The 18,575-nt window shown below is 48.2% G+C and overlaps 1 protein-coding gene across 5 annotated transcripts in view; it reads left to right on the forward strand.

Moving 5' to 3' along the window:
* LOC8042806 (rho guanine nucleotide exchange factor 10-like protein) overlaps window positions 1-18,575 on the forward strand; it is a 74,156-nt gene that overhangs the window by 48,666 nt on the left and 6,915 nt on the right. For all 5 annotated transcript variants that reach the window (XM_042290780.1, XM_042290777.1, XM_042290778.1 and 2 more), the window contains 6 exons: window positions 411-685; window positions 4,453-4,604; window positions 7,329-7,474; window positions 7,981-8,155; window positions 10,223-10,455; window positions 16,917-17,130. In XM_042290780.1, coding sequence (XP_042146714.1) covers window positions 411-685; window positions 4,453-4,604; window positions 7,329-7,474; window positions 7,981-8,155; window positions 10,223-10,455; window positions 16,917-17,130 — 1,195 coding nt within the window. The remainder of the gene's footprint in view (window positions 1-410; window positions 686-4,452; window positions 4,605-7,328; window positions 7,475-7,980; window positions 8,156-10,222; window positions 10,456-16,916; window positions 17,131-18,575) is intronic.

Raw genomic sequence — 18,575 nt, forward strand, 5'->3', positions numbered from 1 at the left:
AAATGGTTTTTGCTGTATTGAATTACTTGCTATATTGAACTGATCGTGGCGTTTCTTGCTGTTCGTTAGGGGTTTGACTGTAGTTGGTCTCCTTGCTTCTGGCGTGAAACCCATGATTGGTCCTGAGCTTGTGCTAAGTGCTGGCGCAGCACTTGTGTGGAATGCTTTTCGATCCATGTACACTCCAAATGCTAACAAAGCGCTCGCGTCCAATGCGTGCTCACAGTTCATGACCAACTGTAGTGGCTGCACATAATCTATACATCATTTCGAAATTTAAAAAAAGGTTTATTACACAGTACCTATCGTAACAGTTGGCGGGCCGACTTTTGTGATGAGCTGGTGGGGGCTTAAATTGATCCGTCTTGTATCCTGTTGCTGACGGTGCCTCCTCCGAATTGTGCTTGCAGGTGAAGTGTGGCTGCTTCTACAGCGTGTCCCCGTCCAGCCCCGGGGGCCTGCGAGCCCAGTTCCTCTGGCTGTGCAGCACGGATGGGGTGAACAGCCATCTGGTGATCCTGTCCCTGCACCACATCGCCCTGCGCTCGGTGGGGGCCTTCGACCTGCCCGAGTCGCGCATCGCCGCCATGGAGGCCGTGCCACCCCCGCCAGACCCCGAGGCGCCCCAGGCCCCGCCTCCCCCGGGGGCCGCCGAAACTGTCTGGATCACCACCGAGAGCAAGAGGTAGTGGCCTCTGGGAAGGCGGTCTTCCACGCCTTCTTTACGGCGCATTTCATTTGTTTGGCTGTATGTTTGTTTGTATGCTCGTGTGATCTTGTTCTTATTACTCTGCATCCACACGCCTGTGTGGCCTCGTTTCTTTGGGTGTGCATTTGTGTGCTTGTACCACCTCTCCTTTTGCGGTGTATTATATGTAAAGTTGTAAAGCATAATTTTTAAAAAAACTTTAGCATTTGTGTTTACATTGTTATTCTTTTTGTTGTGCGATATTGTGCTTATACTGTCCCATTCCTTTTGCTATGTGTTTCTGTGCTCATATCATCTCACTTCTTCTGCTATGCATATGTGGGTTTGTACCATCTTGTTCCTTGTGCATTGCATTTGTGTCAGTATTTTTTCGTTCCTTGTATCTTTACATACTTGGCCGATTGCCTGCCATCAAGAGTTTCCTCGGCCAGCATACGCAAGCAGGCTGCTTGGAATAAATAGAATGGAGACATATTTCAAATCATAGCTTTCCTGAAAGTGATCAAGATATTATCTAACAGTTCCTTAAAAAAAGAAGAAAAGATATTTGGGTTTAGTTGTTGAAGGGGTTTGCATTTTATAGAGGATGTTTTTCGGTGTTTATTTATTTTCAAAAGACCGGTGTATTTCGGTGGAACGTCTCACGACGAGGCTAAAAACGGTGATTATCGGTGGAAAAAAAAAAGCGGTTGATCACAGACAGAGTTCCAATTTTATTCACATAGTTCATACACTTCTTCTCTAGGAAGCAACTATTTCTCACACTTGGTTATTATAGTAGATGCAAGCATACTTTCATGCTTGCATCTACACGCAAGGAACGTGCTGCCGTCACGGCAGCATGTCCCTTGCGGTTCGCAACCCGTAATTATGAAAATGCAGGCTCCTGTACGACACGGACGTTGGCAGTGTCTTCCAGGAACCACAGCAACCTCAGAATACATGGCTTGCACCAACATCACTTGGCCAGACACAATGAGGAAAAGGCACGAGAGAGCCTACCCTCCCCTGTGTCAATTTTTCCACAAAAGGGGGCCATGGGAGACACAATAGGGGAAAGGCGTATGAGAGCTTAGCTTCCACTGCGTTCACTAGACGCTTTTGACCCCCAGAAAGGAGGGTGGACTGGCGCCACCTGCAAGCCATGTATAAACACTGGAAGAATGCAGCATCCACGAGATAACACGTTTGACGAACCTCTACGGGGAAAGAGTTTCGCTAGGTCGGAAACTAGCAACGACCGGTGTTTTTCGGTTTTAACCAGGGCGAAAATATCCAACCACCGGTGTTTTTCGGTTTTAACCGATTTTATATTTTCGTCACCGACGGATGTTTATCGGTGTTTTTCGGTTGAAACCGGAGAATGCACACCCTAGTTATAACCGATCATCGTTGTATTTGGACTAGAAACTGAGCGTTTCTAATCTAGAAACTCTAGAAACTGTTCGTTGTAGGCAGCACATTGTTATATACAGGGGTGGAAGCGCTGCGCCAATTGCGCCACCCTGCGCCAATTCACTTCCCTACGCCAGCCTGCTCCAAAACGCCAATTTCAACTTTTTTTTTTTTTTTTTTGTGTTTTCTCTAAATTTAGCGGAAAACGGTTGGCCACGGGCCACCATGAGGTGTGTACTTTTGCTTAGGTGTCACTGCGGGTGACTCGTACCAACTCAACTGGGGCTCCGAACCATCTCTAACCTCAGGGCGAGGCGTCGATTTTAGTTCATCGAGAGTGCGATGTCGTTTTTTTACTACAAAGAGTTTATATACGAACACATCGGTTTGGTTTCGGGCATAGTTGGTTGGCGCGGTTGGAGCGCGCATGCAGTTGCCCGTGGTCCCGATTTGCCCACCGGTGCCTCGGCACCGGTGGGCTACCTTGGCCATTAACATGAGCAGAAGTAAGTGGTCTTTACTAGCTTTACCTGTTATTTGGTAGCCTACCATATTTGGACGCTTAGCCGTGAAGAATCGCGAGCACAGGCACATCCGTTCTCGAACTCAATTTGTCTTGTCAAAACGAAACCAAAACCATCATTGTGTGCGCGAATGTGCACGCTGTCGTGTGTTGTCTACCGCCGTCAAACCACTGGCAAAAACAATACCCGTGATCTTAAGCGAGTTGGTTAATTGGCAGTGCTACACACTTTCTTGTTTCTTTCTTTTAGCGTGGAGGAGTGGGGGTTACATCAGAAATGCCGTACAACACTCCCGCGCTGCCGATTCCTGTCAAGAACGCACCTTAACTTGCTATAGCCACTCTACTCGTACAAGTTTCTGGTTGGGGGGGGGGGGGGGGGGGGGTAGGGTTGGGTAGGGTAGGGTAGGGTAGGGTAGGGTAGGGTAGGGAGAAGTTGGTGGGCTTTTTGTCACGTAAGAAGGCAGCCTGCCCCGCAGGGATCAGCGCCTGATCAGCTACATCTCATTTTCAGTCTCGTTCAAACTGTCTTCTCTTAAAGCACTTCTACTGAGTGCACAAGAACTCATAAGCAAGGGTGAGGCAGTTAAGGACATGGACAAGGTGGGGAGTGGACACCTCCTGCTAAGAGATGTGAACTCTAAACTGCCCAAAGTACTCGAGCGCATAAAAGAAATTGACTTTGCTGTTCAAACTGTGAAAAAAAAGGTGAACTTCAGTTGTATCTAAATTACACAGATTCAGCTTAGTCACAACCCTTTTTTTTTTAACATGGAGCCTGTGGGCTCTTCTAGTCAGTGTTTATGCTGCATATGTATTAGTGGCTGTGATATTTTTAAGACAATATATTTTTCCATCCAAAGTAATTAGATATAGCTTTGTATGTTAACTTGGGTGTACGGATTACTGTATTTTATGAACAGGGATTAAGAACATTTGTATTTAATGAAAACAGGTCAGCAAGGACTGCTTTACTCTGAAACATGTTGTGGTACCTTAATTTTTTTTATGGAGACACGCAATGCACAGCATTTTATGGAGTACATAAGGTTGCGTTGCTCTTCTAGTCGATGCTTAAAGCTGCATATGTACGAGTGACTGTGGTAGTCTAAAGATATAAAATACACATTTTATTTCGCATCTGAATTTTTGTCAAATGTCAGTAGCCTTGTATTTTGTTACTAAACTTGATATAGGGCTTTTTAAGTAGTGATTGAACATGTGTATTCTTTATTAAACAAAAACTGTAGTCAGCGAAGGTAGTTTATCTGACTCCTTGCAGTGGTTTAGTTTTCTGGATACATGTTGACAATTGGTCTATTAAGTAGACGGTTTTGTACTGGCGTGGCTCAAGTTAGGCTTTTATTGTCGGGGCCTCCCATATAAAGTCTATCATGACTCTGCCTGCTGCCGGAATGGTTCTCAAAGCCTTTCCTTTGCATAAATTGCCAATATTCCATATTTCAATGCAATAGAAATAGAAAAATGTGTATGTATGTTGCTTGAAAATTATTCTGGGATGTGCATGCATATATTTTTGCTGCATTTTCACATTTAGAAACAACAAATCACTTTTAGACATTTGTTTGACCTCCGTGACCTGCTCCAAAACCTACTTCTACGGCTACAGAACTTATTTTTGCTGCTCCCGAGCTGCTCTAAAGCGAGCGTTTTACTGCTCCAAAACTGCTCCAAAGTGGGACTTTTGCTGCTCCCAGCCCTGATACAAAAGGCTCTAGCCCGCTTCCACCCCTGTATATATAGTATCGCTATAAGTGGATTGCACTGTATATAGCGCACTGCCTTTCACCCCCTTGTTGTGCAGGCTGATCCTGCTGATGGCCTCCTGCCCCGACAAGTGGACGGAAGTGGGGAGCACCACCGTGCTGGCACCAGTGACCCGGATCTTGTACCACTGCGAGTGCGTCTATGTGGCCCTCACTAGCGGCTCCCTCAACATCTACCGCAGGGACCCTGGTGAGGGAAGGGCTCTGTGCTTGCCCCTTTAAAACCTAAGTAGTAAACATGACCATGTGCAAATGAGTTTTAATGCTATAGCGATTAGGAGCTCATGTTGCTGAAAATTCGGGGTCGGTGGGAACAATCTCGTAACGCAATGCGCGCAGCCATTTTTGACGTCGCACGTGGCTGTAAAGACATGACCCCATTGACCCGCTAAATTTGGAGGGAAAATATTAGCTAAATGTAGCGGAAAATTTTCACGCCAAACTTAGCAGGCCATTTTTTCAGCAAATTTAATTGAAAATTTTCTTGCCAAATTTAGCGGGAAATTTTCCCGCCAAATTTAGGAGAAAATTTTCTCGTCAAATTTTGGTGAAAAAGTTTTCTATACACCATCTCATTTTTCTATACACCAACAAACAAACCAGAGCGCCCCTAGTGGACGCCACCGACGCCGCGCATGCGCGATGGGGGTGTGGGCAAGAAGCTCGCTGTCGCCCATAAACAAATCATTGGAATGAGATGTTTTCGGTGTCTGTGTGAGTCCCCGCGCTCTTTTTCACGTTGGAATTGTTGATTCTACGTCTTCCTGGCAATGTCTGACTACTTGAGCGGCCTCAGCGAATGTAACGAGGCTCGTTACACCGCAAAGCTTGGCGTGAATAATGTAACATGCGGTGATTCATTCCGCATGGTCGCCGCAGAATGGACGCTAAAGCCTGATTCACATGGTGAGGTTCAGCTCGCTATTTTCAGTCATGACGTAGCTCAAGCTGCAAAAGCCTGAACCGTAGCTGAGATGTCGATGTCGATACTAAAAATCGCAAGCAGAATCGGACCGAGTGATTCAGGCATAACAAGTCGATGATGGCCACTGGTAATAATTATCAGCATTTCCTTATATCTACTGTTTACACCGAGCCTACTTCCCCGAAGCAACCTTCAAACTTGGACGTCTTTTGAGGTCTGCACTTCTTATCGCAATTACCGGGTCAATGTTTGGTCTACGGGCCGCTGTCGTTTGAACGAGCAGACGACAAGCAGAAACGTTTGAGAGAGCAGACGACAGCTCGAGCGATGAGGCGCCCGTTTGATTGTGATGACGCACTGAACGGTAATCCGCAGGTGGTCCGTGCAACTTGACGATTCTCCCGCATTGATGTTGGAACAAAACAAATAAATCTGACGACCACAAGTATATGTGAATTCAATCCAAAGTGCTTCCCGCCCAAGCAATCGTGGTCCGACGGCGTCTGTTTTTTCGTTTTCACGGCCCCTGTCCACGTTCTCGGACGAACCGAGCAGGCAGAAAACGCATGAAAACTGACCTTCAAACCTTTCTCGACTCTTTAGGTACAACCTCAGTCACAGCGTTTTGATGAGAAGGCAGGTTTGCATCCAGTTTCTTCCAAAGTAACACAGGAATGCACATGCCTCACAGCCCCAGACCGGAAGTGCTCTTGACGCGCCATCACCGCGCCGTGACGTAACAGAGATGAGTTTGTGTATAAATTTAGTGGGTCAATAGGGTCATAACGTCACAGCCACGTGTGATGTCACGGGATGCTACTGACTAGACCACGCACACACACTTTTAGAGCGCAGCTCTTAGGGGCCCGTTCCCGGCTTGAGCGGCGTCGCCGTCGCCGTCGGCGTAACCAAGGTCACCCCAAGGTCACGCGACCCTCCAAGGTCACGTGGCCCCCAAGGTCACCCCAAGGTCACGTGACCCCTCCCCCAGGGTCACGTGACCCCCGAGGTCACGTGACCCCCCAAGTCACGTGACTCCCCTCCGAGGTCACGTGACCACCCCCCAGGGTCACGTGACCCCCCGCCGAGGCCACGTGACCTCCCCGATGACGTCATCGTCACTGATGACGTCACCGGCATCCACATCGTCATCGTCATCATCACTAATGACGTCATCAGTGACGTCACTGATGACCTCACCAGCATCCGCATCGTCATCGTCATCATCACTGATGACGTCATCAGTTACGTCACTGATGACGTCACCGGCATCCGCATCGTCATTGTCATCATCACGGATGACGTCATCAGTGACGTCACTGATGACATCATCGGCATCGTCAGGCGACCCCCCAAGGTCACGTGACCCCCAAGGTCACGTGACCCCCCCCCCCCCAGGTCACTTCACCCCCCAGTACCCTTCCCTCCTCCTCCTCAAGAGCTGCGCTCTAATTCGGTGTTACAGGGAGTTGTAAACGGCTTTCACTTTTTTGTAAGCAATACAAAGATTTATTTTGTTACCTCCATCGTTTTTCTTTCTCACGCATGTACTCCGACTTAGGGGCCGTGGAAATCGGGAATTAAATGTTGAAAAAAATATAAGTTTCTTTACCTCCTTTGTTTTACTTCGTCACGGACGTCCTCCAACCGTAAGGTCCTTGCCACATCATTCGTGTAGGATGGATGTGTGCGGATCACGGAGTCCGCATTGGGGTATTTGGGGGTGTGGGCAATCACTTGGTGTTATTTTGGAAATTTTGATATTCGCCCAGAAAGTAGGGTGGGCAACAACTTAGGGATGGGCAATGACTCGAGATATTGCGTAGTTTTATTTTACAGCTTTCTTCCGAAGAAAAAAGGTGGAGCATGCACCATGCTTGAGCAGGCTTGCCAGTTTCTCTTTCTCATTTGCACTTGACCAGTTTTGTTCAGGATTGTGAGAGAAAGGCATTTCATACATTGTTATGACATCTGGACATTTGTTTCTAGCAACCGGCGGCTGGGACCTCAACTCTCCCGGGGTCCTTGTACTGGGGACGGAGCCCATCACGTCCCTGCTACCTCTGGGCACATCTCTCTACTGCGCATGTGCAGACAAGATCTACGTTCTCGACGCCTTCACCTCAGACATTCAGGTGTGCCAGTCAATTCATTGGTACATACTACGCATTGTTGTTTAGGGTTTGTGCATTTTCACCATCCTTGCTTTCATTTTCACTTGATGTGGTTGTTTTACCGCTTTTGACATCAGGTGGTTGCTGTTTGTACTTGTAGATGTACTACATTATCGATGCTTGAGACAACCGACGCCTGCGTGATCTTAACAGAAACAGTTTTAAGCAATTTTTATTTGCACCTTTCAACTTATGTCATTAAAGGTGAACTACGGCCTCGTTATTCGACGCAATTCTCAGGAAAGGTGAGCCCAACACATTTCTGCAATGGAAGAGGCAATTTTCACTTGCAGTTAAAATTATTTTAAGCAAATTTTGACCAGTTAATGTGTTCTTCTGGGCCTTTGGAGGATTTTGCTGTGTTGCCCAGATTGTTTGGAGGCTATAGTCAGAGGCAATGTCTGTTTTCACTTTGTATAAAGTGTTAGCTGTACCAGAGAGTAAACAGTGTTCATGTCTGTGTGCAGCGTACCCACACGCTGGGGCAGGAAGACGGCAGCCAGGCGTATTTGATGGCCCACTCTGGAACGGGCCTCTGGATTGCCCTGAAGAACTCGTCTCGCATCAGCCTCTACCACACGGAGACCTTCAGGCATCTCCAAGATGTCGATGTTGCCGATGGCGTGGGACGCTTCCTTGCCGGTGGGTGCCGTTGCTTTTTTTGAAAGGGCCGGTACGAAATGGAGCCGAACTCCTGTTGTTTTGAACATGCTAGGGGCACTACAGTCAGTGAAAGGTTAAGAGCATAGTGTGGAAGCTCCTCCCATCTGCTTTCACTATAGCAGAGCAAATGCTGAATAGGGGGTAGTTTTCTTTCCAGCGTTCATTTTGCTAAAGTGGAAAGAGGGGGAGGGGGGAGCTTCCACTTTACCCTTAAAGGGATACTGAACCGAAATTTGGATTTTGGAAAGTAAGGCTGCAGAAGTGTTGAACCGGACGCTACGAACTCCAAAACATCACTTGTACATCAATATCTTAAACGGATGGCCATACTTTTGGAAAAGAAGGGCGCGATCAAGTGAGTTCTGTAATGTAACTGTCCTCCGGGAGAATTTGAGAATGAGCAGAAGTGGCCTCGCTTCTCTCCTCCTCGCTTCGGTTCACCAGCTTGACGGGACGTAGTGAGGAGGACAGAGAATGGGAATCGTGACGTGCCTTTTCTCGTCGGCCAGGTTCAATCGCGCACTTCTTTTCCAAAAAATACGGCGATCCGTTAGGTATATCGCCGTATGAGTGACATTTTTTGGTTTTGCAGCTTCCCGCCCATCCGCCCGGCCTCGTTTAGTGAGCTCGAAATTTCGGTTCAGTAACCCTTTAAAAGGAGACGCAGGTCTTAGAGAAAAAAAAAAATAAAGTCTACATACTTCAAACTATATCTGTACAAAATATTTATGCTAAAATCAATTGCAAAGTAGAAAAAAAAATTAGCATTTTGAGGCCGGAACAGCTCTGTAGTGAAGCACGAACTTCAAAAATAATGCCCCACTTCGCACAATCGCGATTCCGAAACCGCTCCTCCAACCGCCGCCATTTCGGTATGGTTTGAAAGCTGATTTCGCGCTCTTTTGTTTGAGCTTTTTCTTTATGGCATTAGTGCAACATGGCCTACGCTATGGCCGTTCTCCCGCAGCCCAATTTCGAGCCACTCATTGGCCGAAGCGCGCGCTCGCGGGAATGCGCTGTTGCCATTGGCTCCTCTCTCCCTTCATCTCAAATTTCCTTCGCTTGACGGGTCTTCCTCCTCCCCCGTTCGCTTCTTCGGTGTCTTCGGGGCTCTCTCCAGCTCTATGTCATACGCTGCGTTGTCTGCTTCTGCCTCCGAGCTTGCTTTTGTTTCGCGATCGGATTGCTTCTAAATGTTGCAAACATTACACTTTCTAAATAAACATAGTGAAATACTACATAAACAAACTCCAGTTGAACAAACTACACAGATAAACAAATGTTTGTCAAGTTACCCAGCGAAACCCCATTTTGTCCAATGCATTTAGTTGAGTAAACTAAGTATGTTTTTTTGGGGGGGGGGGGGGCGAGGGTGGCCCATTGAGGTTTGTTCAAGTGGTGTTTCACTGTACTAGTCGGTTACGAGTCAAGAAGGTAGGAGAAGCTCCTCCCACAAGTGTGATGGGCCCGTTTCAAATCTCTCCGCAGTCGAAAGAAGAGTTCACTGGAAACGCTCCTTGTTCCGCTTCAATGGATTCCCACTTGTCTCCGATCCCACTTTTTAAGAAAGCAACGTTTGTTTTCATCGGGGGCGGAGAAGCTAATCCCCGAAAGTCGTATTTGTTTCCGTCGGTGGGTGAGAACTCTAATCTCCCTCTTGTGGCTTCCACAATGCTAAGTCAAAGTCGAAAGATAAAGCAAATATGTACAGAAAGGCAAGACCCTCCTCGCGCGTTGGCCGCGACGTCACGGAAACGGTGGGACGCTGTTGGATGCGGAGGTGGCGGAGGGATATCCGATTCCCTTTGGGGGGCATTTGCCACTACCTTCTTAACCTGTAACTGACTATAGCATCTGTGTTTTCAACTACGCTAGACAGAACTGTTGAAATTAGAGCTGGAAAGCACCTCTTTCTCACAGATGCAAAGATGAAGCAGTCTTTTGTCTGGTAGCGTGCTAGATATCAATCAGCCTCCTGCAGACTCCCTCGACCAAGTTTGGGTTGGAGCTTCCAATTTCTGTGTTCGTGGTCATCTATGCTTGCAGCCAAGCAGGGCAGCGTGCGTCCCCCCGTGACGGTGACCTCCTTGGTGGCTGGCCGGGGCCTGCTGTGGGTGGGCACGAGCGCTGGGGTGGTGCTCACCCTGCCCCTGCCCCGGCTGGAAGGGGTGCCCATTCTGGGGGGACGCACCTATCTGGCACACCATGGGCACCGGGGACCCGTCACCTTTCTGCTCTGCCTACAGCCCAGGGTGCACCCCGCACGCAGGCAGCCCAGGGTCAGTGAGCCAGCCTTTGAGGGGAATCTGTTGGCTTTCAGGAAACAAATATACTGTTGTGTTCCTGACTGCTCTCGTGTGCGCGTTGGGTACGTGTCAACGGTGTGGGGTGACGTAGCTATATCCCTTTACTGTCAAACCAAACCAGCCAAAATGGGAATACAACCTTTTGCGAATTTCGGCTAGCAGGGGATCCTGGAACACTCGTGCCGGTGTTGGATCGGTGGGTGCAGGCATGGAATCCCGTGTGCCTCTCTTCTGTCATCGTCCTTTTAGAGCGCAGCTCTTAGGCGCTTGTTTCCGTGTTCCGTGGCGTAGGCGTAACCGCGCCAACTTTGGCGGGGAAATTGATGTCACGTGACATCAACACCGCTTCAGTTCCTCACTAAATTTAGCGAGGAATTGAATTGGTGTTGAGGTCATGTGACGTCAATTTTTTCACTAAATTTAGTGGGGTAAATGACGTCACATGACCTTGTGTCACGTCACCCATGAACAAATTCAGCTTCTTCGCTAGGTTTAATGGGAAAATTGATGCAATGTGGCCTCAACACCAATTCAGTTTCCCCGCTAAATTTAGCAGGGAAAACGACGTCACACGACTTCGTGTCACGTCACCTATGAACAAATTTAGTTTCTCTGCTAGATTTAGCAAAAAAACTGATGTCACATGACCTCAACACCAATCTGAATTGTACGGAGGAGGAGGTTGGGCATACCCTCCCCTCTGTATTCTCCCCTCTTCCTCCTCAAAAGCTGTGCTCTAATTTTGCATTACAGAGATTTATAAATGTCTTTCATTTTTACGGCGGAGCTGTTAACCCCTTAACTGGGTACTTTTCTGACCAAAAATATTTGCAAAATGGGGAGTTTTTTTTTTAAAGTGTTTTGAGCTCTCGAAGCTATAACAATGATCCCACAACCTAAAACAAGTTTATTTACATCAATTTACAGGGTTCACCACACATTTAGTAGTTGGTCTTCGTATGGTACTCCATAAAGCACGGAGCGACGCAAGGAGCCACACTGCAGTCTTTGCATCTGTAGATTGTCTCTTTTCTTCGGTTGTGTGCAAGGCACACCACACACCTCTTGTGAGGGTGCTTCTTGGTGCTTTCCCCTTCGTTGAAATCGGGGAAATGTCGTCCCAAGAGGCGTGCTGGAGAAGGCTTCGATGGTGGACGACCAATCTTTGCCGCTGTTGCACTTGAAGGCCCATAGGTTTCGAACAGGCTGTTGGAAAGGTTCAACCGGAACGTCAGCTGGTCTGTTGCAGATCCCAGCTTTGTCGACAGGATGAAGCAGTTGAAGACGGTCACGTCAATGAGGTGCCGGAACATTTTCATGTAGTATTTCTTGAGTCTCTTTCTGGCCATACTGTACGTCATGACGCATTGGTCAGCAAGATCAACACCCCCCATTCCCTTGTTGTAGTCCACGCAGGCTTTTGGTTTCTGCACTTGCTTTCCTGCTCTGGTGGTCACGCTTGACATCTCTCCATCATGAACGGTGCTTATCATGAGCACATGTTTTTTGTCCATCCATTTTACCATGCACAGTTTTCCACGGAACTTCACAAAAGTTTCGCCTTTTGCCAGCTTCTTTTCTTTCAAGTCCTTTGGGATTTCCTTGCGGTTTACCCTGCAAGTTCCAACGGCGTCAGTTTCCAACTTGCACAACAGGTCAAAAAGCACTGGCGAGCAGTAATAGTTGTCCATGTGCAAGAAGTAACCCTTGCACAGGAGATCTTGCGAAAGTGAAAGCACAACTTGGGATGGTTTGTCAAGTTTCGATGCGTCAACTCCGGAGATGTTGCATTCATACTTTGTCGTTTTTCCCGTGTAGACAAGGATATTCCAAACATATCCACTTGCTGACTCGCACAATCTGAAAGATTCCATTCCAAATCTCGCTCTTTTCATAGGAATGTACAGCTTCCATCCGAGTCGTCCTTTCCAGAGGAGAAGGCTCTCGTCGATGCAGATATCTCGCTGAGGCGTGTAGGCCTGCTGGAACTTTTCCACGAGATGTTCAAGGATGGGACGAATCTTGTGAAGTCTTGGATTCAGCATGTCTTCGGGCACTGCCGCCCCATTGTCCACGAAGTGCGGGTACTTCAGAAGCAGGCAGAACCTTTTTTCTGTGAAGAGCTGGTAAAATATTGGAGTCTCCAACAGAGGTTGTCGCGTGAAGTATGAATTCAGGGTCGGCTTCTGAACGATCCCCTGCAAAATCCAGACGCCTAAAAGAAGCTTGATCTCTTCCTTAGTTGTTGGTATCCAATCTTGTTCTCTGCTTCTCGCCTTCATTTTGCCAGAAGCACTCTTCTCGAGGATTTTTTGTGATGCGTACAAGTTCGTGTTGTCCGCTATCAGTTGACAGATTTTGTCATCAAGAAAGTATTCAAAGATGTTGAGTGGGCTCACATCATCAAGCTGAATGTGAACTCCGGCACTTCCCACAAATCGAAATGGATCTCTCACCGTGCCAGTGTCTTGCCAGGTTGCAGCAGGTCCCGAAGTTGATGGTGGTGCCGTAAACAATTGTTCCGCTGCGTCATCATCAACTTCCGTGTCGGATCCTGAAGAGCATTCATCTGAACTCGAGAAATCAACATCGCAGTCGGAGTCCTCGTCAGTACTTTGCAGCAGCTCAGCGATTTCTTCGTCAGTCAGGGGACGCCGGCGTTTGCTGGACGCCATTTTCCAAACAAACAGTCAAACGTGTTACACAGAGGTCTTCAATCTTTTTTTTTGTGCTGCCATCTATCCATCGTTTTTAAAACTAAAAATGTTTCCAATCTATGAGGATAGATGGCGCATCCTCCCCGTACGGTAAAACGAGCGAGCGTATAAAGACGCGCTTCCCAACAGCGAAGGCAGTGCAGCGCGTCTACAGACGCGCCCCCCAAGCTGCGGTCAAAATTGCCGCGCGTCTAAAGACGCGCTCCCCAGTTAAGGGGTTAAGGGCTAGGCTCCCAGGATCGTGTCTGGTATGTCGACACAAACCTACCTGGACAGCTACTGCCATCTATAAGCGATGGCGGCAAGCACACAACCAGTATGGTTTTTGCCGTCGTTCATAGATGGCGGCAACCTTTCCAGCTATCATAGAAGAATTGATAGTTGGGCGCGTTGGTGGGAATTCATTGTAGGAAACAGTGCGATAAACAGACGACGACAAAGAAGAAGCACACGTAACGAGCGCAGCGCTCGTCGTGTTTGTTTCTTTGTCCTCGTCTGCTTTGCGCGCCGTTTCCTACGCCCACTTCGCTCTTATCAGTTTCGGTTTGGACTTGCGATGGGTCGGCCACGCGCCCTTTCGGGGAAGGGAGACAGGCTGCGGAAGGAGCGGCGACGTACGCAGCAGCCTTTTTGGGTCTGCAACCGCCGCAAAGTCGCTGTCGCCTCGACTTCCACTGCGTTCAGCGCTTAGGATTTCCTTGCCAAAGAGCACATTGCTCGCCTGGAAAGCCGCCGCCGAGAATAGAACCAGCGATGTAAAGGGCGCCGGCGGGCCAACGCCACGGATGACGATCGTGCCACGGAGGCGAAGCGCAAGTGTGAGGCCCGGTGACGACAGGATGCCACGCCGGCTGAACAGTTTTTATAAATACTTCAATCCCACCATAGTAGTGCTTTGCTGGTCTTCCATCTTCACCAAAGTGGAAAGGCTGAAAGTTTTTTTTTAATGTAGTGCAAGACACTTAACTTAGGGGCAGGGACGGCCGAGGTGGTTTGGGAGCTCGAAGAATCCCGGGAAGTACTCTGGGGGACCCCGGGTACGTAGGAACACAGTTGAAAAATCCACATGCTAGAGGGACGTCTGAACTGGTTAACCTTGAAACATCCTACGATGAATTCCCACCAACGTCCCCAACTATCCATTCTTCTATGATAGCTGTAGAGTTCTTGTATAGGCTCCCTACGGGAGCCAGAGTTTTGCGTCTGTTTTCCATGTGCCGCCGCGCCGCTATTCGCCGAGATCCGATCACGTGAGGATCCGGATCAAATGCCGGGCAGGAAAATAGACGTTGCACGCACCCCGAAAGTACGTTCCTCTGCTTTTGAGCGCGCTGCGCACCTCGAGCGCACGGCGCTACTATTACCGAATTCAGTCACGTGAGGAGCAGGATCAACATGCCGTGCAGGAAAGACGGCTCTACGGAGATGAATGTGCAACTCTGACTCCCGTAGGGAGCCTATACAGGAACTCTAGATAGCTTGAAAGGTTGGTGCCATCTATGAGTGACGGCGGCACTGGTTGTGTACTTGCTGCCGTCGCTTATAGATGGCGGTAGTTGTCCAGATAGGTTTGTGTCGACAGGTACAGGACACGATCCTGGGGAACCTAGCCCTTAACAGCTGCGCTGTAAAAACGATGAGACGAGAAATACGGGAAGGAATGAAAGGAGCTTTAAAGACAGACACTTGGATCTGAATGCTTTCATCTTATTTACCTGGTCGCCAATGAAACTAACTGTTCAATTGCAGTTTAAGAGCTGTCTATAATTGTGCAGTGAGCCTCCGTGGCACATGTTCGAAGAACCGTTGACTATGCCGTCTTGGATGTTTTAAATTATTTAGCCGCTTAGCCATTGGTTGTGGAGGACAGCTTCGGCTTGTGCTATACTCCGTTTCACTATAACTTGGCGAACTGTGGAGGCTGCAGCCCCCGTGACCCAATAAGGGCACCGGAGCAAAACACGTATAACACTCCATGGTCAAGGCCACCGGGGCCTTGGGGGATCGGTGGCCGACTGGGCTTACACCAGCTCGGAGCACGTTGAGCGAAAGCTCGTGTTGCAGAATCCAGGGATCCTGGGTTCAATCCCCACCCCTGCCTGTTTCGATCTGGATGAGCTTCGTACCGGCGTGCGGTCGTGTATCACTACTGCGTGGCGCACGTTAAAGACCCCAGGCTTGTGGTTATACTGCACTGGCTAAATTGCTGATCTCCAATGAGTGACTCGTCGCAATTTTGAAATGGCTGACCAACTACACGCCGTATAAATATCCACACAACCTCAGTTATTATTATTTACAGTAGCCTCGTTACCGCCACACCAACAGATCCCTCCGAGACAAAAAGTAGTTCTGGGCTTGTTTTTCTTTTAATGGCAATTGAACTTGCGCGATTCCATTTATAACGAGGAGATGTGAATAAATAATAACAAATTTATGAGTTTCAATTATATCTATTCTAAACCTAGCACATTCGTATCCGCTCATTTTTTTCGCCGTGGTGATTGGCGATCACTGGCGATAGCAGCCGTGTCATTGGCCGTTTCCACTCAAAACATTGCACTGTGCCCTGGCATTAGCACCATTTACAGATTTGTGGCTAAATTGAGCGTATGGTTGTCTTATGAACTGTTCCCAAAGTGCACGCTGTTCAAGCGGACGGAAATGTTGTTGCGGTGCACGTTCATCTGAAGTTGTTGGTTTCAGAGCAGACGACTCACTTTTATGCACAGACTATACTACAACCCATGGTCACTAAAAACATTTTCCCGGCTCATCATATTTCCTCTCGCCTAGATCATCCATGTAAAGTCGAACCCATTTTCTCTAGAACTAATGCCTACAAATACTCACCTCTCCCACTATGCATTTCTAAATGGAATAGCATGCCCTCAAGCCTGGTGACGATACGTGACCATAACCATTTAACGCAGGAGCTTGTTAAGTTGTTTGAGTAATCTCTGTATAATGATGCTTTCTCATTGTTCTCATTCAATGTTTTCCCCAATTTTTGTGAATTTGTGTGAATTTGATGTACCCCCCTTATGTAATGCCTCACATAGAGGCCCTTAGGGTAATAAAATGAAATGAAAAAATGAAAAAAATAGCAGGCGACAGCCGGTTTCTATGGGCCTCACGCCTCGCATTTGGTGTGGTGGCACAAATGTTCCCCTGACGTCGGGTCACGTGCCTCGCTCCAATGCTCTTTTTGGGTCGCTGGACCCTAGCCTCCACAGTTCGCTAAGTTATAGTGAAATGAAGTATAAACGCTTTCAGCGTGCGCCTGATTGAGCCGCCATAACCGACCTTCTCTTGTCTTACCGAGATGTCGAGCCACTGAAGCGGGCGTTGACAAGCCTTCAAAAAGGACTATGCTGGGGAGAAGGACACAGTAACACTTAAAATGGCAATAGCCTGTCCTGCTGTGATAACGATAAAGTGAGGTGAACGGAATAAGAGGGAACAAAAACTGAAGGTCGGTTATGGCGCCGCCCACGCACAGCTGCCTGAAAGCGTCTATATCCACAATGCAGAAGTCTGGTGCGTCATCTATTACTTCGTGGCACATTACTATCCCGATTGTTTCAATCACACACTGTTATTTCCATTGCCTACTTTGCCCCTGTAAGGCTGTACGGCACCTTGCACCACCTAAAGAATGATTGCAGTTAGTGGAAGGGACCCAGTAAACATGAGGCATTGCTATTTCCCCCTCAGGTGACGGCGGAAGAGGCGAGCCCGGAAAGGCTCCCCGAAGAAGACGAAGAAGAAGAAGCGGAGGCGGGGGACGGCTCCAGGGCAGAAGACGCCGCCGAAGGAACGGAAACTGGCGCCGAAGAGACGGAGCCGGATGCCAACGCCGGCGTTTCCAAACAGAAGTCCGACTCCATGCTGCCTTCGACACCGGCCGGCCACAAGCTTGGAACCAAGGGTGAGTTGGTGATACGACGGTTGTCCTTGTTTGGATTATTGTTTCGGTTATATATTTTGTTCTTGGAGGGGCTGTAGAAGGATATGCAACTGTTTTCGGCTAAGATGTTTGTTGTGTTTGTGGTGTGCAAATGCAAAAGATAAAATTTATAAAAAACATAATTATGGAGGCTAGCACGGTGCATTTAAAAAAGGACACCACGAAAAGTGCACTTTCATTTCGTGTCTTTGCGATTGGAGGAGTGACACCATTCTCTCTTTGGCCACCTGCTCCTGGTTTCTGTGTAGACCTGAAAGTCTTCAAGGTTACTTCAAATCAGCATGTCTCGCAATTTCTTAATGGAGGTTGGCTTTGAACCCAATTTTGGTGGAATGGTCAATTAAGCCGTGTTGCCAGTCCTAGGTGTGCGCACTAACTAAAAGGCGAGACATCCAACCAAGTCCTAATCAGGGATCCAACGTCTCAAGGCCTACTCGGCGGTTTCTTCAGGGAGGTGGCCATTAACCCATTCGCTACCGAAGCCGGCGAATTCGCCGGCTTTGAATTTGCCGTCAGGGCCCAGATTGCCAAAGCGGGCGATTTGCCGGGCTGCATGAATTTCTGTTTCCAAGAGCCATTCATAGATGGCGCACTATGTAGACTTGGGGTAGCGCAGTTAAATACATTGCCAACAGATGGCGAGGGTCGTTCTGTTTGCTGTGTTTGTTTGAGCTTGTTCTTTTGTGTGTCATCTTTCCCGCTCGATCGCTGCCTGCTTGGAGAAGATGGCTGTGTCCAGTGTACGGTGTGCCCTTTCTGATGATGAAATTATAGATATCTTCTTCGACAGCGATGATGACGGGACGTCTGGTGAGGATAGTGAGTTTTCGGAGCCTTCTGTCGACGACGGGAGCGATCCTGAGAGCAGTTCCTAGTCCGAATCACGACAAGAGCGCACCGGTTGTGCGACGCCTAAGTGACCGAGGATGGAGTGCTTCAAGATCTTTCATACGAGGAAGAATTTGTGAGGGCCTAGTGATTTATAGACTTTAACAACTCACTTTAGCATGTAAATAAACATAGTTTCTTGTTTTCTGCACTGAGTTTTACTGTAAAAGCTTTTTATATAAGCAAAACAGTCACGCCTATTGTGGCCCTGTTTTAGGGGAAAAATATGCGGTACGGACAGCCCGGCAGCACATGATGCGTGCGGTAGTGAACGGGTTAAGGAACAGTATTTTTGTTTTACAGCGAAGCTGCTATGCGCTAGGATCTGGGAAGAAATGCGTCCGCTGATGTTGACAGAAAACTCTCCATTGGTCGTGGCAAGTCCTTGAGGTTGTCCTAGAAATCATCCTTGAGGTCGTCTTAAACGTCGTCCTTGAGGTTGTTCTAGAAGTCGTCTTTGACGTTGTCCTCTAGTTGTGGTCCTCAAGGTTATCCTAGAAGTCATCCTTGAGGTCGTA

The sequence above is a fragment of the Ixodes scapularis genome, unplaced genomic scaffold, assembly GCF_016920785.2.
Source record: "Ixodes scapularis isolate PalLabHiFi unplaced genomic scaffold, ASM1692078v2 PGA_scaffold1__304_contigs__length_218370807, whole genome shotgun sequence".
NCBI lineage: Eukaryota > Metazoa > Arthropoda > Arachnida > Ixodida > Ixodidae > Ixodes > Ixodes scapularis.